The sequence below is a fragment of the Notolabrus celidotus genome, chromosome 4, assembly GCF_009762535.1.
Source record: "Notolabrus celidotus isolate fNotCel1 chromosome 4, fNotCel1.pri, whole genome shotgun sequence".
Taxonomy (NCBI): Eukaryota; Metazoa; Chordata; class Actinopteri; order Labriformes; family Labridae; genus Notolabrus; species Notolabrus celidotus.
The window spans coordinates 13525709-13549366 of NC_048275.1; the positions used below are offsets into that span (position 1 = coordinate 13525709).

At 42.0% G+C, this 23658-nt stretch overlaps 1 protein-coding gene across 2 annotated transcripts in view; it reads right to left on the bottom strand.

The window, feature by feature from the left end:
* The window catches only part of lrmda (leucine rich melanocyte differentiation associated), a 264296-nt gene that overhangs the window by 61250 nt on the left and 179388 nt on the right, over positions 1–23658 (bottom strand). For both annotated transcript variants that reach the window (XM_034682535.1, XM_034682536.1), the window contains exons 4-5: positions 22947–23086; positions 18659–18785 (exon numbers count right to left, since the gene is read on the bottom strand). In XM_034682535.1, the coding sequence (XP_034538426.1) occupies positions 18659–18785; positions 22947–23086 (267 nt within the window). The remainder of the gene's footprint in view (positions 1–18658; positions 18786–22946; positions 23087–23658) is intronic.

The following is a 23658-nucleotide window of genomic DNA, read 5'->3' on the forward strand; positions in this document are numbered from 1 at the left end:
AGGAGAGTAAGGTGAAGTTCTGTGGGTTGGTAAACTTTCTTTTCACATTCAGGAAGACAAAATCAAACGCTGAGCGTACAGGGCAACACAAGTCGGATTCATTTATCACTGACAAGGTCTATGTGGGGATCAGAGGTACATGTCTTTGTTTCTGGGCTTGAACTATGGTAAAATAAAAATATAAATTACAAATTTCAAATCAAAAGAAGCAGCATTTGTTTTTAGACAAAAGGCAGTGTGCTCTTCTGTTCGTCTCTAATGCTGTCCCTTTAATCTGCAGTAATTTAGACTGAAAAAAGACACACTCTATTAAAAACAATGCCAAGCATCTACCAAAATGACAATTGCCCCACTTGTGCCCTTACAAATATCTAAAGTAGTCTTGCCTGTACTGTACGAAAATAAATCCTGTGGCCCACCCTCAGACAAAATCTGAACATTGATTTCAACATGACACTGACAGAGCTAATTATTCTGTAACTCAAAAGCCTCCATCCTGACCTTCGGCCTGTGAGCGGACTGAGGAAGAGCCAGCAGCTTTCAGCAGAGGCTTGGGCCTGTCTGGCCTGAGAATGTGACAGGAGATCGACAGAGGAGAGAAGAGAGAGGGTCACAGGATGGTGGAATAGAGACACGAGAGAGCGAGACAGAGGGGAGGATAGGAGACACAAAGAGAGGGAGAAACATGAGAGAGAGGGAATGAAAGTGAGTGAGGATGACTGACAGACTGAGGATTCGTCACAGGCAAAGAGTGAAGGCTCAGGCCACAGAGGGACCCGGTGAGAAAGCTAACAGATAGCAATCTGAGTTATCACTCTGTGCCGCGGCTAACAGCTAGCAGCTACCCTGTCACCGCTGCCTAAACAAGCCCAGTGTTTTCATCTCCATATACACAACGCGGCACTCTGTCTTTTCTTCTGATGGAGATAAGATGTATAAATTATGAGCAGCTGACAAAGTCTACTCCAGCGCCCCCGGCGTCTCATCAATCACTAGCCTGTGTGTCAGCAGGTAACTGACGTGGCCCCCGGAGGCAGAGCCCTCTCTTTAGGTGTGCGAGTGCTTTTTTTTTTTTGTGTGCGCAAAAAATGTGTGTTTGCAACCGTGCAATTGGGCTTTTGTGCATGTCTGAGTACTGCGAGCGCTTGTGTGCATGTGTGAAGGTTGTGTGAACAGCTGATTCAGTCTTAACTCCACGCTGGAAGAGACTAAAAGGGAAAGAGAAATACACACAACTCGCACACAGCAGTCAAACAAAGGCAGCTACCTGACTGTGTGCATGTGTGCGTACCAGCTCAAGGTTTTACCTGGAGGTTATCTGATGTGCTGATACACTCCAAAGAGAAAGTTAAATGCTGGAAAGAAGGAGAAGCATGATGGCCTGAAACTGGCAATAACAACAATAAAAAGAGAGAAACTGAGAGCAAGCTTTCTGGGTGGAGTTCTGGAGGTCTGAGAAGGCCAGTGGTAGACCACCCAGTATGATTATTGGTATTAAAAAATTTCCATGACCCTCAGTCGTCCAAGTCTGTAACAAACCTCGGTCTGCTGCTTTTATTTGCACAGCTACTCATGATAGACATACCTGCAAAAATACACTCAAACTGCATTTCCAAGGCACTGAATCCCCTTTTCACAGACATTATAAATGGCAACACTTCACCGTTAAACGCATCATCGCTAAAGTGAGCAACATAATTACAATGTGTGTCAGCAAAACAGCATAATTACAAGCTACAAGTTGTCAGTGTCGGATTTCACATCGTTCCCTTTTACAGGCCAATCAAAGTCCCTTTCTTCCACTGCAAATTAAGGGCTAATTTTATAGCAATAATTACAAGCTGAGGTATCCAAACACAGGAGGCTACACGGGTATTAAACAGAGTTAATGAAATGATATCAAATCAAATACACAGGTACTTGGAAGTTAAGGATTTTGTATCACTAATTTGCTTCTACTTGGGTTTCAAAATTTTTGCCTCGAGCACCCATTTGAACATTTCAAAAGAGGCTGTTTGGGTTAATACGAAATTTCCATTCAAGGACAGTTTATATGTGGAAAAAAATACTTAGAAATAACTGCATTCACTCAAACTCTTATTCCTTTCGGACAGATAACCTCTAACAACATCACCCTGCAAAATTACACAATGTTTGTGTACAAGGCCCAAAGCAGGTAGCTGTTTGCTTGCGCACTCCGTATCGATCCGCTGTCTTGAAGTGAAGTTCAAGAAGGAGAGAGTGAAGCCGAAAAAAAAAATTTTGACTCCCCATGGGGAACCAAGAGAAACAGCTCATCTCGGCACCAAAGAGAAGGAGGCCTGTCATGTTTTGTGTGATGAGCTGAAAGACTAGAGGAGGCCTGGAGCAGCGGGGTATTCCTTCCCCCCATAAACAAACCTCCGCAAAAACAAACAGCTTCGCCCAGTAGAGAAGGAGACAGGACGGTGAGACAAGAGGGAAGGGCAGACAGGTGTCAGGGAAGAATGACATATGTGACAGAGGGCAGTGAGAGAGGAGCTGAAGGAGATGAGAGGAGGAACTGAAGACAGAGGTGTTTTCATGAAAGACGCATCAGACTGTTGTCTCCCTCCTTTGAGCCTGCTGGTGTGGATTCCAGGCCAATCCTTCATTTTATGATCACCCTTAGATCACATGAATCATGTCCTGCACACCATTATCATTAGCATAAGAGCTATAGAGGTATCAAGGATTCTTTTGTCTCCAGGGGGGTCAAATCCAAAGAAACACTACCTCTGAAAAGCTTTCCAGAGAGAAAGAAAGAAGATGTCTGGAATCCGGCTGACAAAAGCACTCAGTCGTCTTGAAATCTGATGAGTCTGACAGGATGTGAGCCCATCTGATCCACTGCCGTCTCAATGTTCCCTTGCAGGGGGCGGAGGGGGAAGATGGGACTGCTCTTCACTGTGCTTTTAGCACAGGTGCGATGAAAGTCAGAGCCGCCGCAGCTCGGCCTGTCTCTCTCAGATTACCCCGAACACGCCTGGTGACGGACGTTGCCAGTTGGCAGGCAAAACTGCTGGAGAAGTAATGCCCACGATGTGCCCGACCCATCTGCCTGCTGCATGGATACAGCATATCAGGTGATCTCATGGGATACTTTTATCACATCATATTAAATGTCTGAGTCATAGGTTGCAGTTTAGGTCTTATTAAAATAACTGACAGGTCAGACAGAGAGGGACAAAATGGTTTGTTGCAACAACGTCAAAGCTGTCAGTCTAATTGAGGACATGTGACACCTTTTAGGTCTGTTTATCACTTCAGGGTTAAAGAGAACAGGAACGACTGACAAGAGGTTATAAAGAGAACCATTGTTTGTGCTTATGGCTTTGTCTACAACCCACCACCAAACTTCTTAGCCTCCTGTATTAACTTGATCAGACATGATTAAATGACAATTCTTTGTTCCTCAGCCTGGAGAAGTTATCCTCTAAGTAAAATATATGTCACTGGACATGATGTTCACCACATCTTGCAGGATATCATATTACAGACATAATATTGTTGTTAAAAAAGGTGATGTAACGTCATGATTGACAGCTCTGTTGACAAAGTAGCTCCTGCACCGGTCTTTCAAGGTAGAAGAGGAATGGTGAGAGGAGACATGATACACACCAAAACAAGAGCCGCTTTCACTTAAAACTGACACAAGAACCTGTCCGGCCGTCACCTGGACTGACCTATGGATATCTCTGCTGACTTATCGTTAAGTCAATTGTGTGTTCTGGTTAGTGGAAGGGGCTTGATGTCAGTGTTGAGGCTCCACCAGCCATAAGCACTGGTTCCAGAATACTTGACCAGCACTTTATGTCAGCGCCCACCTTGGCTGTATTTTGTCTTCATTTTTTACCGTGGGAAGGAAAGGAGGCAAGTCGTCCATATTTGTGCATTCATTCACCCTTTAGTTTTGTAAATATCCTTAGACCATTTTATTTTGTTTTTTAAAAACATTTTTAAACAGACACAAACAACACCAATAAACACACAAAGACAGTTAAGATATAATGTATCATGAGCGGGGTGTTAAAGCAGATTGGAACCCTCAGTGGGTGAGCAGGACGCTGCTGCAAAGGAGGCATGGATCTTGTGTCAACCTGATTATCCTGCTATTCACATTGCTACTTGCTCAAAAAAACAATAACTTGACCAAATATTGATTTGGGATGATTTTATTGATTTAAAAAAATGATCCAATTTCTTCTATTGAAAAAGTCTGTTACAGTTTGAGCTGCATCCATTGTAATGGTCAACTCTGTAGCCCTTCCAAAACAAGCTAACTTAAGCCCTGTTTCCACCAAGCGGTTCAGTTCGGTTCGTCTCGGTACGGCATGCAATTTGTGGCGTTTCCATTGACTAAAACCGGGACAGGTCCCTAAATTACAGAGCCATACCGTCCCACTTTTTGGTACCCAGACGGTGGAGCTAGAAACACTGCAGTTTGTTGATTGGTCCAAAGAATCGTCACTTCCCGTGCGACAGCTGTATTTCTCCTAGAGGCACACAGCCTTCTCTGAAACAAAGCCTGATTGCATTTTGTAAAAAAAGAGCCACATGCCAATCACAAATAAGAAGAATTGCTGGATGTCTTCCATCATTGCTCTTCGTTTACAGTGTTGCGTTTCCCTTCTTTGTTGCATTTATTAGCGGGAGGCACTGTGTCGCACTGCCATGACGTCACGCTATTGCGTAGCTGGCACGACTATCGGCATCCGGCTTACAAACAGCCCACCAAGTAGGGCACGGTTGGCTGTGGAAAAGCAAACAGGATCAGGCGTTACCGATCCGTCCCGTACCAAACTGTACCGATCCATACCAGACTACTTGGTGGAAACGAGGCATTAGCTATTCACATTAAACTTACTTAACTTATGCTGTTGTTATTGCTCACATTTGGCATACATTGCCACTGATGGAGAAGTCAAACAAGATGAAAAGGACTACATGATTGTAAGTTGCCTTGCCTTGCCAGTGCATGGAAGTGAGACCTATTCTTGGAAGGGACCGAATCTGTCAACTAGCAACTGAACACCTACTGCATTTAGAAACAGAATGAAGCAGTCAGAGGTTAGAAAGACTCTAATAACCACCAAAAGACTCAAATAGTAGACACCTTACAGTCTAAAAAAGTCCCAGTTTTTTTAAAATGATGATCTAATACTGTTTTGGCGTGATTTTTACTTTTATCATGATTCAGACATCGAAGCTTGCTCTGTTCATCAAGACAACAAAGTATAACACAGAGGATAAATTCTTTGCATAGACAACCTCCACCCTCGTCACTGTCCATCTGTGCCCTGTCGCCCCATGCCAATCCTCCACATCCCTCTCCAACACTCCCATGAATGACAGAAGAATGCAGTCTGAGTGTCACTTGACCCCTCTGCCCCCGCACTGACCTCTCGCTGCACCCTGGGCAGCCCTCACTCTTTCACATATTTCCAGCGCTAAACAAGAATGTCTCCCTCTCCTCCTCTGTCTCTACTTAATTTCCTCTTTACCGCCGTCCAACTCTCCCACCACCCTGTTCATCACCCCTTTTTCTCTCGTCCTCTCTCGCTATTCAAAACCTGAGAAGGGAAAAAAAGGGAGAAAAACACCTCTCCACTGGTAGAAAACAGGGGGACGAGAGGCTATACAGAGTGTGATTGTTGGGAAAAAGAGAGAGGGGGCTGCTGTGTTTGTGAAATGCAGAGTGGGAGAGAGGGTGTAGATTTTGGATGGATACATATGAGAGGTGCAAATGTAAGGGCACACTTCAAAGTTATATAGAAAGAGAGGAATAATAGCCTCTTAAATCTTTCAAAAAACAATAGTGAAGGCTGCAGACCAAACACGTGAGACTAAATTAACAAACTAGGACTATTATGAAACTTTTGACAGGTTGAACATTTAGGCCAGATGCAAGAAAGCCGTTCTTCATTGCTTCTGCACAACTTAAACGCTATTTAAAAAACGATGCATCACTTTCAACCTTCCCTGAATGATTTATCTTGTAACATAACGTGCCTTCCTTAGGCTAAATGCGTGCGGTGTTGACATTGTTGAAACTGTATGTTCCCTCTCTGTCACTCAAACGTGAGGCTCCTGACAGGCTAAGCCCTTAATGCAGCAGATTTGACTGGTTAATCCTGTGAAAAACCATCCTTTTGTCTCTCAGGTGGAGAGGTCGCACAGCTAGGCCTGCCTTCCCTCAACCCTACAGTATGTCTCCGGTCTTAGCCTCCAACCTAAACATGCTCCGACCCTCATCACTGGCCTCTCTCACCCCTTCCCAAAGCCGTCTTCCCCACCCGCATGCATAAGCTACAAAGCTGGAGGTGTCAAGACTACCTGTCTCAACAGACAACCCCCACCCACCCTCCTCCTGTCTGACCTGCGGATAGCCTTCAGGGACATTAATTATAGAGTAGTTTGACTTGTTGAGAGGAAAGAGACAGACAGAGAGAGGGAGAGAGAGAGAGAGCAGAAAAAGATAAATGCAGAGATGTTGTTGCAGAAGCTGTCACCTCCTAATCATGTCATCCTGCCGTACAGAGGTGATGCTGAGGTTTTACTCGATCAGGTTTCCCATTCATCACCAGGCCTGGTTGGTGCTGGTGTTGGAGGGTGTTGGAGGAATGGTAGCTCTCATTTTCCCACAGAGTTCAAATTTTTACAAGGGTTGGCCCACAACTGGCTGCTTCCTTCAGTCAAAAGAACAAAATCCTTGAGATTCTAGCTCCAAGATTGTAACCCTGTATCATGTGGCTTGTCGCACCGCTCTGTATCAGGTGTGTCTTAATTTAAGGTGTTAAGTCCATACTTAAACGTACGTTAAAACAAGCTGGTTTTTAACTTAAGTCATGTCATTGCTTGGTTGCACCACAGTGATATAATGCTAATCTTAACTGGTAATGTCCAAACTAATCAAAATACTGTTGTTGAAAAGACCTTTTCACTTCCAAAAAAAGCACTTTTCTTAACAATGTATTTGTTACAGTCTTGCCACTGACACCTGATTAGCTCCAACAGGCTAACACCTAAAACTTAAGGCTGTTAGCTCCTAGCAACACAACATGACGAAGCATTTTTATAAGGTGATAACTTAAGTCAGTCTCCTCACTCCACAGCTAGTGTAAAATAACACCGGTGTCATCGAGTGGTTACATCACGAATATACATGAATGATGTTGCTGAAGAAATAATGTTAACTTGTGGAAAAACGAAAAGCATCAGTACAAATTAAAGTCATCATACATGTCTTAAGGAGACACCATCCTGCCAGTGAAACTATCTGCTTCTCTTCATCCTCCACGTTATCCTGTTTTTAAAAAATGTGGGTCGTGACGACAACCAGTGTTTATCAGAAGACTTTACACCTACTCAGAGCTAGATGTGAGATTTCAGATGTAACTTATGTTTAAGTTTGCACTATCTCAGATGTTGCAAATCCTAGTGCATAATCTCTATCTTGAATTAGACATTGCGCTTAAAATAGGGGTAATTTGATCTTGCTGGTGCAACCCAGTGCTGATTACTAAGTTTGATTTTTATCCCTGTAATCTAAAGTTTTGATATTGATTAACTTTTGCTTTCAACTGTTAGTGAAATATCTCATGTGCATTTCTTTGTTCTGTCTGTTTAAACAAAGCAAAGATAAAAACTGCAAAATCAGTGTTTGTGTTTTAGGACACACAACATAAACTGCTGCCTCCATTCCTGTGCGCTCATGTTTGTGCTAGCAGGAGAAAAAAAAAAACATAGATGTACAACAAAATGACATTTCCTTTAAGATATTGTGTGGACAGAAATGTCTACAAACAAGCATGAACAGACACTGAACTGCCACCATGTGATCAGAGCGATCTGTCCAAACAAATGGAAGCTTCTCTCGCGTATTACCGTGTTAGATTAGACGACTCTCGGTCATTTGATTCCCCGCCGTCTCGACAGCTCCCGTTTCTAATGGACCGAGTGGGATTTCACAAAACTGCAAAAATAGGGAGAGGTCACCGTGTTTGAAGGTTACCCCTGTCGGGGAATCACAATAAATAACGCTCAGGTGTGCTATTCCCTGTCAGGTGAGTGTCTTAATGATGCCAAGTTAACACATACTAAATAACAGTGTCTCCCTACGCTCTGACAGCCTCAGAAATAATTGACCAACGTGCTCCAAACTGAGACGCAGTAGGCAGAGAATTCAATCCTGCAGCTGACAGAACCCATTGAGCATGTCACTAGATTTTGCATTATACACAAAGCAATGTCAGGTCAGGGATGCGGCCTCCTGCTAGTTATTTGCGATTGCATCTCTGAGGGTAAATTACCTGGCTCTCCATAATATGGTCTAGTTAACTAATTTCCTGACAGCGCACTGTCTCATAAGAAAAGTCTCAGATACACTGCCTGTCAAAACCATGATGGACTGTTTTTTTCCCCCTCTTTTCTTTTCTCCGAATGCTTGGCAGCCTCTCAACGACGAGCTCATATTCAATATCCTCTCTCGGCGTGCCGGGGACATCTCTAATTCCAGACAAAGACGTACGGCTGAATATGAACAAAAAAGAAACATAACCTTATTATGTTTGAAGGCTACCAGGAGTGTGTCATTTCATCCACAAGTTCCCATGCAGCTCGAGGTGTTGTAAAGCAAGTAACATAGTTCTAAAGCTCTGCTTAAGAAAACAGGGAAACCATTATCCATTATCCTTTTGACCCCGGCACACTGACAAGCGCACACATACAGTATACAGTGTCCTGTCATTTTGTTGTTATACATGTGTAAATCATTCACTTTCTGTCAGAAAAGAGGCTCCGACAACAAAACCTCACCTCAACAACGGGGTCACCGGGAAACTGAATCCCACCGCAGACAAAGCAAAGTTTTACCTGCGAGAGCTCGGCCTGCCACTGATAGCGACAAAGATGACAATGCAACAGTGATGGTGTGAAGACTGCCTTTAAGCTACACCGAGCAGGGGGAAACAATACAGACACAGAGAATCCTCCCTCCTCCCACACAGGAGCTCAACAGTGTTTCAAAGTTCACAATGCTGCACCAAGGTCTGCCTACCCTTTATTTTCTTTCTCCATGTGTTCCTATTCAGCCGGACGGTGTGGCCTATCATCGTCTCCACAATGACAGTAGGTGGAAACGCTAGCTTTCATTACACAAAGTATAAATAGTGTAATCTATCAGCCCTGCCAATCAGGATGATTGATTATGGGCTGTCAGGGAGGAGAGTGACACATTAGAAAAGTTTGGTTAACAATGCCTGTAGCTGGTGCGGGGCTGCTGCCACCCAGCCCAGTGATTAATGTGTTGTCAGCCTGTAATCCCACACCCACGCTTAATGAGGCAAGAATTTATCATCTCGGCGGAGTGGCAGATGTCAGAGGGGGGAAAGGAATCCAAGTGGCTGGAAACAATATACTTTTTCTAGCCCGCGCTTGACATGTCTGACAAGCTCGAAAAACCACAAAGAAGGTCTGTGTAAGCACAAACTTCAGTGGAGGGACTTTCGGCGCTGGCTGCGTCCTCTGTTGCATGCTCATGAAAGTCACTGCTGAAAGAAGACTCCGTCTCCATTAACACTGTACTGAGGAACACACACACAGCTGGGTAGAATGGATCAAAGCTCAAAGAAGTTGTGGGAAAAGTTCACAACTGTCGTGTTTGATTGAACATTTGTTACCGTGGAAAGACAGAATTGAATTTTTCTGTAAAAAGACAAAACAAAGTGTTTATTTCCTCCACTTTCTTGGATCGTTCAGGGCGAGTAGACGACTTTTAGTTTTGTTTTTACTTATGTGATGCTGTGCATCCTACTGTTAGCACCACATAGTACACGTGCCCGTCCACTAGGGAGGTGTGTGTTTGGCCGACTTAACGATTAAATGTCATCACATTCACAAGAAGGCACCAGAATTACCAGGCGGCTGAACAAGTCATTAAAATTCTAATTATTCTAGGCACAAAATGCTGGCCATGTGTTATGCCTAAGCTAAAAAGCCAGCCACCCTCCACTAGCAGGGGCTGTAGCTCTGATCAGTGGCTACTGCCATAATGCTTTACTTCCCAGATTTATGGATGTACAGATGACAGATGGCATCTCACAATTCTAATCTGATTAGAAGTGGTCATGTAAACCCACATAATGTTTTATCTGCAGACTCTGTGATCCCGTGTTTAGCCTTGTTGGGTAAATTGTGCCCAATTTTGACTGTTTTCTGAATGTTTTCTCACCTCTACGACTTATATTTCTATTTAAACTAGTTGCTACAGAACATCTGTGTCTGCTACTTTAAAGTTAAAACTGCAGACCAACTTCTTCAGAGAATCAGCCCACGATAAAACAATGATAAGGCAGCTAAACAACATTGTCTCTGAACCCTTAGTTTGAACAGTGAACTTCAGTTAGTACCAATACACTAGAGATTCAGGGCTTCATGTTTTGATACGAACAGGGTGAAGCCCTCTATTACACACCAGTTAATCCTAAGTGATATCCTGGGAGTGAAATTCCACAATCCAGAGCAAAGGCCCTGACATCTGTGTTTGATGATTTTGGTCTAATGTCAAAATCTTTTGTATCTTGTCATTCAACTTAATTTTTAGGCATTAGTTTTGGTGGTAGTTTTGGTGCCTCCTTGTGTTCTTAATGATATGACCTTTAACTGATCCTGTCTTGTACTTGTAAGTAGAATTTTCTAATAAAATGTCTTTAAACAGTCAAATATTTCACTTATGGTGAATGTTTGCTGTGCAATGCTGTTTCTCCAACATACTAGTCTGACTCCTACCCCTTTGCAGCAGTTTTAAGCATTGAAATTACAATGTAGAAATTATTCGTCTTATTGTTGATGGTCTTATTTGCTTTTTTATATCATATAGCTAAATGAGTATTCATTTCAGTCTGTTTCACAACCGACTAAAAGCTCCTCACAGGAGCTTTAATATTGATGTAAAACAAGCTGCTGTGATGAATGAGAAGTTTTAGACCTTCTTTGATAGTGGAGTCACGTCATTCATTCAAAAAACATTCAGAGTTTTACACAAATTAAAACAAATATTCACTGCTCCCTGAATTGACTTTTAAACAAATGTGTCCCTTTTATACACAACCCATCCACTCCATGTCTCCAAGACTTTAAACCCAACAGTCATTAAGTTTTTCAACAGCACATAAACATCTGCACGTCATTAACAACAACAACTTCACATGAAGTATCTGATAAAAATCTGAAAGTGAATTAAAGCAAAGCTGCCTCGTGAGGGCGCACATGACAATCAACTTCAAAGTGAAGCAGAAACGCGAGTGCTGAAACAGTGATTAATGTGCGCTGTCAACATCAACTAAAAGAGACAGGCAAAGAAATAACTGATCTCTTTGAGAGATTTAAAGTTTGGCACATTTCTGTGGAAACACCCGGTGGGGTAGGAGGGGGAGAAAGATAGATGGATTTTTTTTTTAGAGCAGAGAAAACACTAAGCCAGCTGTCTCTCATTAGGCTAGCAGCATCTTCCTGTCACCAGAGAGACCAACAGGGAAGATTAGCTCTGATTGGACTGATAGGCCAACGCACTGGGAAGCTGCACTATGTAATAGCTAAAAGCATCATTTGATAAGAGGTGCAATTGAAGAGATGCCTTAGTGGCTATCATGTTGTTGCTACAGTGCATGCAGAGGGATTGTAGAGTCTTGCAGCCCCTTGGCATTTCATGAAAGAAAGCTCAGTTTTACAGAGGAACATAATGATTGTAAAAAGTAGGGCTAGGAGTGCAGAATTTCCTTTACATATGTCTAAAAGGTGTTCAGTGATACGAGAGGGTGCATTTGTGTTATTTCCCTGTAGTTCTCTGCTTCGAAAAAAGAACTTTGAAAACAGCAAAACCTAATAAAAAAACTCAGCCCTTCCCAAAGGCAAATAAAGGATTAAGCTGGAAGAGTTTGTGTAAAGAGGAAAGCTTTGTAGCATGCCAATCCCAGGCTCTCAATATTATTACACTAATAAAATCTAGACAAAGACGCACATATTAGACATGAAAAAGAGAAAAATTATGTGAACAATCACAGACTTGTCAAAGTTTATGAAAACTTTTTTTGGGAGAGGGAGATGTCTCATTATAGTCGGCCAGATTTGGCCCGTTTTCTGACAGGCCTCAAACTCCACAGCTAAAACACAAGAGACGTCGAGACAACAAATGCTTCACCACAGAGGCGTTCCTCCTCTGTACTAGATGCCAGCAGAAGGGGAGGAAAATCAGTTAATGCAACGCGGCCACTTCACTGTCTCATAAAAGCCCTTGCAAAACACGTGTTTGTTTTTATGCTGTGCTTTTTGCCAAAAACGAATAGTACATCTATCATTTCTTGCATGCGAGAGTGACGTGACACTCGGGTCATGCACCCCATGTCTCCAGGCTTTGAATGAGGCCATAAATCAATCTTGGCGTTATTACTTGCAATTAATTGTGCTTTAAAGTTTTACAGTGTGTTTATGATATGCAGGGCCTGGATGATTTATGTGGACAGTGTGAGTCACTCCTTCTAATTGCTGTTGTTTCCCCGGCTTATAACCCCTGCGTGACCTCTCAGCTTTTCACTGCCAAACAGCTTCGATTTGGGCCTGTCCCACTGATCCAAACACTTGGACCGGCTTCAGGACTCCAAAAGGCAGTTACAGAGAAATACATAAGCAGGCACTAATCACAGATACTGACAGACAAATACACATACCTGAGAGAATGAACATGTGGCTCCTTGGAAATATCCTGACGCAAACACACTGTTTTTCGTCAATCATGCAAACTAAACACGTCCAAACAATTATAAACAGCTGTTTTAACATTTAGAATATGTTGTCATGGAAAGAGGGAGAACAGCAGTGTCTCAAGTGATGCAATTAACAGATAACGTGATATTATGTAAGAGGGGGAGAGAGCATCATTTGAAAGCAAGCAGATCACAATATGTCAGGGAGTTTATTTGTGGGAACATAAAGCAGACAGGCACTTGTATGGTTACAGTTTGCCCACGACTTTGACTAAATCCGCAGTGCTATCCTCAGCCGACCTACTGTATACATAATGATTTAGGAATGTTTCATGAAAGAAAGGATACAAATAATGGTTCTGTATGAGGAAACAGAGGATCTAGCAAAGAGGGTAATAAACTTGCTTCCACAGCAATCTGTTGGGTTACATTTCCTTCCCCTGTTGAGAACCATATTCTCAGAGTTTTCTCTGAGGACACATTTGTTCAGTAAAATGATTCAGCAAACCCACTGAAGGCGCATTCACAAAGCGCTATATTGCATGCTGTTTGTTATGTTTGAGAGCTTCAGGGAACTCATAACTCTTGGAGCACAGAGATGAACGTGGCAACCGACTTTACAGGGTACATTTGAGATTTGAAAAGGAAGCAAAACAAACCAAATCTATAGCAAAAAGCCTCCCCTTGTTTCTGGAGTTGCATTGCAAAAAAAAAAAAAAAAAAAAGCCACAATCATGCATCACATAATGCACAATCATGGGTCCAAAACCAAGCAGTCTATCTTCGATTTGGACTGCTTCCTTCAGAGCAAACTTAAAATGAACCGCTGTCTGCTGCAGAGTGAAACAGGTTAGTGTCTGGGGGAGAAAAAACTGAACTGAAAAGATCCACTTGAGGACTTTCCTGGCTCTGTCACTGTCAATTCCCTTGAAGAACTGTTACCCTGTGCGCTGAGACTCATGGGACCCTGGAGCTGGCTCGAGCCACCCTGCAATGCAGTCTGCTTTACATTACACACAGAAGGATGTGGAGGAAGAGAAAAAGTTGTGCTCATGCTAGAAAATCAAGTCAAACACTCGGTCCAGGCAAAATCTAAGTGACATCCGAGGAACATTTAAACCCGCTGACGTAGCTACCAAGCTGTGCTCAAAGAGTGGGACCATGGAGTTAGTTCATTCACTGTGAAACACTCTTAAACATGTGGCACCAAGTAAATGTTATTCTACCAGTTAAATTTGCTACGCACTTTTTTTTTAGCAGAACTTGGGATGTGAAAACAGAATGTGCTGTCACAGTGTTTTGATAGACATGGCCAGTTTAACCCAAGAGTTCGACAGCATAATGTGGCCTCCGTGGCAGAGTGGAGGGAGGTGGAGGAAACCCAGCCAAAAGGCACCACATGTATTTTCCGAAAGCAGCCCAACACCAGTCCAAATGGCTCTACGTGGTTTAACGCCATTTCATTCCATGACCTCTAAGTCCTCAAAGAGAATTATCACATTATAGCATTCCAACACGCCCAATTTCCCAAAATACAGCTCAAGGCTTTTCCACCCTGACTCTGTTTAGTGTTGTGGTTTTGGGAAAACACTTCAGTCGTCCCGGCTGTTTTTCGTTTTTTTGTTGGTTTTGTTTACTTCAGGTATTTATACATGGTTTTTTTTCTCGCTGTCTTGTCTTCGCCACTTTGCATCCCTATCTGTCCAATTACTCGTCCTTTCCGCTCAGAAATGCAATAAAACTAAAGCCCGAAAGAGGAAATTAACACCCTCTGACTTCGAAGTAAACACCAAAACATACAAATAAGGAACAGCTTCTTGTCACGCACTTACCGTGTCAAACCCTCTCTTGCATGAACACACACGGTAACAATTCCAGAAGTGACAACATTATATGCGGTCTTATTACTTTCGGACCCTTATCCGAGAACAGTTCTTTATTTTTGTGGTCATAGTAGTCGTGTTTCATTCAATCATCAAGAATATCTTAGGCAAACTTTCAGATGGTTTCTACTAGAGAAATGGATTTGAGCATGTTTCCATGAACTGCTTTGGAGCTGATGAACTGGGATAACTATGAGGGAAAGTTTCGGCACAAGTTGTTGTTGAAGGTGAAACAGAGTGGGGGCAGTTAGGGTTGCTGGCCAGAGATATATCAAGCAGCCTCTGCCATCAAGTCCTGCACATCTGTGCACGTTTCTATATTTATTCAATTTGATTTGATATGATTTTTTCTAGTGTATGGGTGCATAGAACCAGCTGATCACTGACACAATCAGCCATTAAAGTTATTGTTAGCTGTGTAAGAACTTCATGTAAATTTGGTATATAAGGCTCTCTTTTAATACCCTTTGTTCCATCTAAAAAAAAATGTGCTATGTCCTATTCCAATATACCAGTATAAAATGCAGAGAGAGGTATTTTATTATGTTATGGTATTTTTCCAAGATGATGCCAGCTAAAGCTTTGTCACGGACATGTGCCATCAGGACCACCAGAGCAGCAACCAGCATCACGCACTGCCATTGGAAATTCACTCCCATTCATTCTGTACTGCAAGTGGTCGCTTCGCAATGCAAAGCAAGCTGTGCAGAGTGATGCAGACCAGGCTAGGGGCACCATTTTTAAAAAAAAATTCTCCCTCATTAGGTCATAACCATGCATTTAACCCTCCTGTTATGTTTGTTTCTCAGGAACAGCAATAATGTTCCTGGGTCAACTTGACCCGGGGCATATTTAATTATCTAAAAGTGTCAGAACATTCATGTTAAAACTTTTTTTAATGTAAATTGGAAAGACCTAAATAGAAATACAGTAGTTTAACATTGCTTACATTTTTGATTGTTTTATTTTACATTGATTTTTTTTTCATTTTATTAACAATTTCTTTTTAGATTTTTGAACTTTAAAATGGGTCAATTTGACCCGCAAGATAACAGGAGGGTTAAAGAAAACGGTTGTATACTGTTAAGTAAATAACCCTTGTGGAGTGCTGGTTTGATTGAAAAGATACCTCAATACAGGACAACAAGTGACCAGCAGGGGTGAGTGGTGGGAGTCTAAGTCAAATGGGCCATGGGCAGTTGCTCACAAATATCAATGTTTCTGTGTACCAATGTGAGTCTGAGCTCAACTACTGTACCGGTGGCTAGAGATACTCCAAATGAGGACAGAGGACATTGAGGAGTTTTATAAACACAATGGGAATAGTTAGGAAGACACTTCAAACCTTTTTCTCTCCAAGAGACTCTCGCAAACAGACTGTGTCTTATATACTAATGTGACTTTATTCAGGATTTTATTGTACTTGGTGAGGTGTTTCCAGATGCACTAGAGTACATTAACTCAAAACAGGCAAAACCATCCCCAACTAGTCTGTGAAGGTCTCAGTCCTCAAGATCATGGTCATTCAAAGCTTGATTCAACAAGACAACTGGACTTGATATAAATTCTTGAAGATGTTTCACCTCTACTCTGAAATGCTTCAGTTCTAAACAGACTGGTGGACAGCTAAAAATATAAGCCGGTTTAGCTTTTTTTTGTTGTTTTCTTTCTCTTTTTCTATTCTTTAAAAGTACTGAAGAATATGTTAGGGAATATAAATCTGAAGTTAATCTTTGTAGTGAGAGTTTGTAGTCAAAAATGTCTTCTTAGGCTTGTTAATGTGCCTCTCCTGCACAACAACCGGTCTTTGACTGTCTGGTTGTGATTCAGTCGACACGGAAAACATTGGAAACGTATGAAAGTTATGGCGTTCGAGTTGTGCTAAAGACCATAACTTTTTTTTATTAGAACCATGTGCTGCCGCTCAGTGCCATGCCATAACGGTCTGATTGAAAAGGAGTTACAAGTGTGGTCACAGTCCGCTCCGACATGACTCAAGAGAGGTCTAAAAGTTCAGCTGTGTCTTTCTTATAGCAAGTCCATTAACTATTCCAATACATACATCATGCAGTGGGAAGGATCTGATAGAAGGGGCTCTTTTTTCACATTAATGCTGTCATAAGTGGGCATGTTTCACTGTAACCCTGCTGCAGTTGCTGCTGTTTCTATGGTTTCAATTCATCTAGTGTAAACAGTAGGAAAGAGTTTTGAGAGGAAAACTAACTGAACGCAGGGGGAGAAAAAAACGAAAAGACACAGCAAAAGTCAAATCATTTCAATAAATAAACCTTTAAAATCAAGTCTGTGCTGCTGTATTTTTTCTCTTGCACTAATTGAGACTCAAATGGTGGCGCGAGCGACAGCCAGACAGCTAATTACCATTCTTTGTAATGAAGCAAATGGCAGACAGTGTTCCACGGGCCACTGTTATGAGCAACACCCTGCTGTACCAGACATAAAAGCAAACACAAATATCTAATTATACCATCATCTCTCCTCATGTTCCTTCTGTGTCGCAGTCATTTCATTAATTGGTGGCCCGCACTATCGGTCAGCCTACGATCACTCTGATGATGTGGACAATTAGAGCCGGGAGGTACTCATGGCTCATCATGTCAGCCAGAGTTGACACATCACATCTCATCTACCTCAAAGGAAATGTTATGAAAATGCTGCTGTGACAACCAAGAGTCCAGACAAGGGATGTTTCCGAGAAGAGATCTTCTCTTCAGTGAAGAACTGCTCATAAGAGACGTGTGCAGAGTGGAAAAGTGTGTAAGACTGTGCGCATTGAAGGGTAGGAGTGTTTGCATCAAAGCTTTAACCTTTTATTTTGCATAAGGAATAACTAATCACACACACAGCAAGTTCAAAGAGACAAAAACACACACATCATGTCAGCTAGAATCAATGATTATCTCTCCTTTCATCTGAAGCTGCGGGGACAAAGGCAAACATTTCTTTCTCGCTGACAAGCTATGTAAATAATATCTTATAAAGTGACTTTACGATGCCAAAATCCATGTCGAGGTCCTTAGCTTCTTTTTATTTAAAGAAGACGAGCTGTGTTTTCATTCCACTTCTCTCTATCTACCAAACAAGTCAGACTGAGGTTAAATTATTTCAGTGTTTTAGTTTCCTGCTTGTCACTTGCATTAAAAAACAAGAACAAAGCATAGCATGAGCTGACACTAACACAGTACACTATCTAACTGATAGTGCTGATTGTCTGGAACAATAAATATTTTTGTCTTGCACCTTTAAACCTGAATCTGACTCACATGTTTCTGATTTGTCATTGGATGCCTTCTGTCCTGCTACGCTGGATCCATTTTTAACCTCCCAGGCTCACTGTCAGAGCCCCAGAGACCTTGAAATGACACAGCTTAGCGGATCCGAACAGTAAATATTTCATGACCTTACAATTACACGAAATCAAATCTAGGCAAAAGCTGTTCATTTATATTGCATTATCAAAGGGGTAGAAGAAGAGAGAGGGAGAAAAGAGGGGTGAAGTGGGTGTATCTATGAACCTCCCGAACTCTAATTAGTCTGTGTGGCCCAAAACAAGAGAGGGAGGAATAAGTGCACGGGCTGGGGATAATTAAGCGATTGTGAGCGGCGTGTACGTGAGCTGTCACTCCAATCGGCAGCCATGTCACACTTGGCAACACAAGCGCGACCGGACAGCCGCCCGTCGTCTTTGATCTGGGGCTCATGCATACGGAATCAGGTCAGGCCGTGGTCACACACATTTACACACATGCGCTCACATGCAACACACACAAACGCACACTTGAAGCGATAGGAAAGGGAGACTCTTTGTAAAAGGGCCACAGTACTGGGACCTCTCTTTACAGGCAGCCTGACAGTCAAGCATGCACAAGAAGAAAGGAAGGATAAAGGGAGAGAATGGAGCAGGGGAGAAAAGGATGAATGTGGCAAATCCACTCGAGACTTCAGAGGAAATTTAAAACAAAGTGGAAAAAAACTTACAGCTTCCGACTTGGGTTTGACCACTTTCATGAATTCTCCTCTTGCTTGTGCTTCCATCACTTCTTTTCTGGTTACTTTCCTCGTATCCAGGAACTTCAACTGGGGCAGCTTGTGCAGAACAAAGTACCTGCAAGAGGGAAAAAAATCAACTCAAACAATGCTGTATTTCTTTAAAAGGTCTACTAGTAGGCCTCAAAGAGACAAACAGAGAATCTGAGGAAGTGTGTTAACCGTCACATACTAATCAAACTGACACATTTTCTAATATGTAAATGCATGCATCAACTAAACTTGAAAAGAAACCTTGTTTACACAGATTTAATGGTGATGCAGATTTAATGGTGATAGTTTCTTGTATGTTATAACCTTCAAAGCTGATAAGAATAAGTGCGACATATAAATAGCACGAAAGGAGATACAACCCGTCTGCCAGAGCTGTCATTCTGGCAGCATCACAGATATCTCTCTAAGCTTTCAGACACACTCTGTCTTTCATTGGGAGGGAGAGAAACGTCAAAAGATAATGGTTGGAATACATAGATGACAACAGATCCTTTCACAGGCAGGCAGGGATAGAGGAACCAGTATGTCAGGGTTGAGCTGGTAGCCTAAAAAAAAAAAAGAGGACATGCATGCAGCACCTAAGTGGAGGGTGAGAAAGGACGGGAGGGGATATGGGCACAGACAAGACCTGTGCGCAAAGAGCCGTGACAAATTGATGATGGCGATGGCGATGAGGGGAGATGGCAAAGCTCGTGTCAAGTTTTCAACACCTGAGGATTATAAGGAAGAGATGCAGGAGATCCCGTTTAGACTGACACGGAAGGAAAAATAACTGAGCAGAATCAAGGGGGGAAATGTCTGCTTTCATTTGGAGAGAATAAAACAGAGAGAAAAAAGCTTGCATGGCAATAAGACAACACTGAGTTCATCTATCACAAAGGCTTAAAATACGTCTCATATGGACATTATTACACAGTAAAACGACCTGGTCCTGACCCCTAATATGAGCTCCTTTTCCAGCACTCAAATCCAAGAGGCCCCCAAAACCCATCCAGTGTCTCCTTCCCTCCCTCCCTCCCTCCCTCCTGTGTAAAAGGACTTTGTTCAGAGCATTTCCATGATGAAATGTGAAGATGCCCTTGGGAGACACGCAGTGGGGTCATTCTCCATAGGTAACCTACCATCACAGGGTCAGAGCAGATGACAAGGCTCTGTCAGCCAGTAGGGATATTAATGATTCAACCCAACCAGAGAGGGAGGATAAGAGAGCACAGAGTGAGAGATGGGAGGGGAGGGGGGAGGATGACAGGGGGGGAAAGGCTCATACACTTTATTTAATGTCACCAAACATGTGTTGACAACAATATGTTTTTTGCTGCCCTTGAAATGCTTGATGTAGAGTTAACTACAAAAACAGAAATACTAGGTTCAATAATTTCTAACTCTTATCTTATTTCATTTTGTAAGAAGTGTATTTAGAGTCAACTGGGGAGAATTAAATGCAATTTTAACATCACATATTAAAGCTCCTTTAAGTGATGTTCTGTTTGCGTTAAATTTAGTGCCCCCTGTGGACAAAACGATAGTTCATATCTCTTGACTTAATTTGTCCTGTACATGTAAGTAGTGCTTCTTAACCAAAAATATTATCCTGCTTTTAACAGTTGAAAATGTAACTAATCCAAAGTCTTGGTTGAGGAAAATGTCAAAAAGTATGTTTCTCTTGCGTGCTATCACTTACACCAAGAAGCAACCTCTGGTGTTTGTTTTGAAGATGATAATGATACAAGTATTAGGCATAATCAATAATAATTTGTTGCATGGCTAACTTGGCTGGCCACATTGTAGTAGCTAGCTAGGAGGCTAAAGGCCCGCCTCTTTGCTTCTTGCTAGGTCAAACAATGTTAGGTTGAGTCAGCATTTTCAATATGGTGACCGCCATTGTTGGGCTTCAAAATTCCATTTCAGAAACTAATTTGGGATGTTACTGAGACTAGATCTGTTTTTTTTATACAGTCTGAGGTTTAAACCTACTGCGGCTCCAGGGTAGGTATGAACCTCAGACTTTGGTGAGTATAAACTTCCAGTATTAAAAATAACTTTATAGAAATAGTCGGTGTTAATGCTGATACTCTCATTTGCCTTCATAGCTCTTAAGAGGCATCAATATTTATTTCAGTTTGTTTCATAACCAGCTCCAAATGGTATTCAGTGGAGCTTTAAGTCCCCAATTATTGCCTTATTATATTGTGTAGAAGTAACAGTCCAGGTAAGCAGCAATGTCTATATTGATTTCTCCAAGATGACACGTTAAATTACAGTTTAAAAAACTGTCAAAGGGGTATTCTGGATATATCGTATGTATTAAAAATACATAGAAGGCATTTAAAGCAATATTCATGTACAGTATTGTGTCTAGAAAATTCAGTCTCAATATCGGTTGAATTGTTCTGTATTTGGTTTGTCCATTTAAACTTAAAAGAAGGGCATGATTTAGATATTTGATCAGCATACCTCTCTGTACTTTCGTTAACAATGTTATATTCATCATTAACAAAATTTAATTTTAAGTATATCAATTCTAAATTCTTCAAAGGACCTTTCTAAGACATTCTTGTTACATATTAGTTCCTTTCCAGGAAGAAATTAGGGCTCAGTGGAACTTATTAATAAAGTGTTTACACTTGGTTTAACATGTAAAGATGATAACCTTTAAATCCGACCATCATGCAGCTGTGTTTATGGATCTCAGTGAACACAAAGAGCAGCTGAGTGTTGAGGCACCTCAGGCACAAAACTCTTTGATCTTCTGAGTGAGCAGATCTGACAGGCAGATAACTTTCCTCAAGATAAGAGGTTAAAATGTCACATAAAATGTGTTCATCTTTAGTCACCACAAAGACAAAGAGAAGAGAGAAGTTCCGTTTCATGAACAGCGCAGCTTTAAGAGGAGACAGCGTCCTGTGAGAAGAATGCTGCAGAATCACGGACCAAGATGAACATGTGATATTATATCGCTTCAAAATTGTATGTTATTGTAGTACTACAAATGGCCACTGAGCACATGCATTGTCATATAAGTACAGGACATTTAACCTCCCTGCAGACTACACAATACCATATGAATGAATACTGTGTTTCTATGTCATTGCACTAATTGGGGCACCGAAGAAACGCACCAGGCTATTTCACTTGAGAGACTGAGAGTTCCCAAGGCACTGGGCTGGGTATTTATTGCCCAAGGCCAATGCTGTCATGACCTGCATACAGCCTAACCTTGTCAGACATGAAATCTGCATCACGCTCAAACTGATGTTTTACTATGTGACACATTATGAATATTACATTACAGGACCCTAGACGTTGTCAGTCAAAACAGAGCAGCTTCTCTCACCAGTAAGATAAGCAAGTGAGAAGAGGGGGAGAGAGAGAGAGGGGAGGTATAGTGAGAGAAAGGAGAGAGAGAAAAGAGAGAAGAAAGATTATTCAAGAAAGGCATGGCTGGTAAATGATTAATAGGCAACACAGAGTCAGAAACAAGCACTTAGGGCTAAAACAGACAAAAGAGAGCATGCTTTTCGCCTTTTATCGCATTTCATGTAAAGGACCCTGACAAATGGTGGTCATATTGCATGGCTTGAGGCCTAGCTTGATGTTTAATGCATCATCTGCTCTGGTAAGGCAGGGTAGTAAACACTCATTTGTGGCGGTGACTAGTCACACATGAAATCCATTTTGCAAACTGGAGTGTAGCGGGGCCGGTTGACAAAGCTTTTAGAGTGATGTGGTTGAGTCCTCAGTCTGCTTGTGAAATGTCGAGGGCTGGATGTTACAAAAAAGGAACATCTCCAAATCCATTACTTACGAAAACTATCACTCCGAACTGTCTGGATGAAAAGTGTATTTGTTTTAATTTCTTTTGACCTTGATTTCACCAGGAATATTCTCACTGAGTTAAAAAAAAAAAAAACAGCATAAAAAGACATACATTATTGAAGAAAAGCATTATAGTTTTGTGAATTAGCAGCTTTTAGCAACAACATATGCTCATACAAATGGCAAACAGCCTTTAATCCTGTTTTTCTTTATCCTCTGTGCTAATAAAAAAATCCAGTTGTGGGCGACCCTGAACCTCAGACCAAGATGAGGGAGCAAAAGCATTAAAAGCACAGAATAAAGCCACACAGAATGATATCTGTCTATGGATCAGTCTTTCCAGAAAGGTCACAGTAATATCTGTATCAGACTTATGAGTGAAATCATCACAGCTCATGTTTTTACAGACCTGTATCTCTGGTAGTCGTCTTCATCCTTATCCAGGCTAACCAGCTGGTTGGGGCAGGCCTCGTTTCCCAGCAGGCTTAGGTACTCCAGTGACGGGGTCACATCAGCCAAGTGTTCCAGCAGGGCCTCGATATCAGTCAGGTGTCAAAGGGCGGATGTCAAGGACCTAGCGCTGTTAATTACATTAGCATTTACTCCCCGCACAGCCCCTCCCGTGCCTGTCTGCGCTAAAACACGTCACTGTCAAATTTACCGAGCTGCTCAAAGGGGCCAGTCACCGGCTTTGTGAGAGCGGGCAGACAGAGGGGCAATTTAAGGTGCAGGCTTTGGCATATAGTAGTGACACAATTTGGCTGCCGCTCTCTCTCCCTTTTCTCTCGATCTCTTTCATTTCCTAGGTGGCCGGGTGCAGAACAGTGACAAAATGATGGATGCCCTGTGGTTCAAACAGTTCGTGCTTCCCAGAGCTGTGCTGTGGAAAACTTTTTTGCGAATACGTGGAAAAAACAAACAACCCCTAAGCAGGCACATTCATCACTAATACATTCACTTGGAAAATTGAGCCCCAAAGTGTCAAAATACAACTGCACTAATGCAGCGCTCGAGCTTTAAAAATGGCACCGTGCCACGACAGGATGTACATAATTGGCCTATTAGCATGTGCCGACCACTTCACAAAAAAACCCAGCACACAGTCCCAGACGCATACTTCA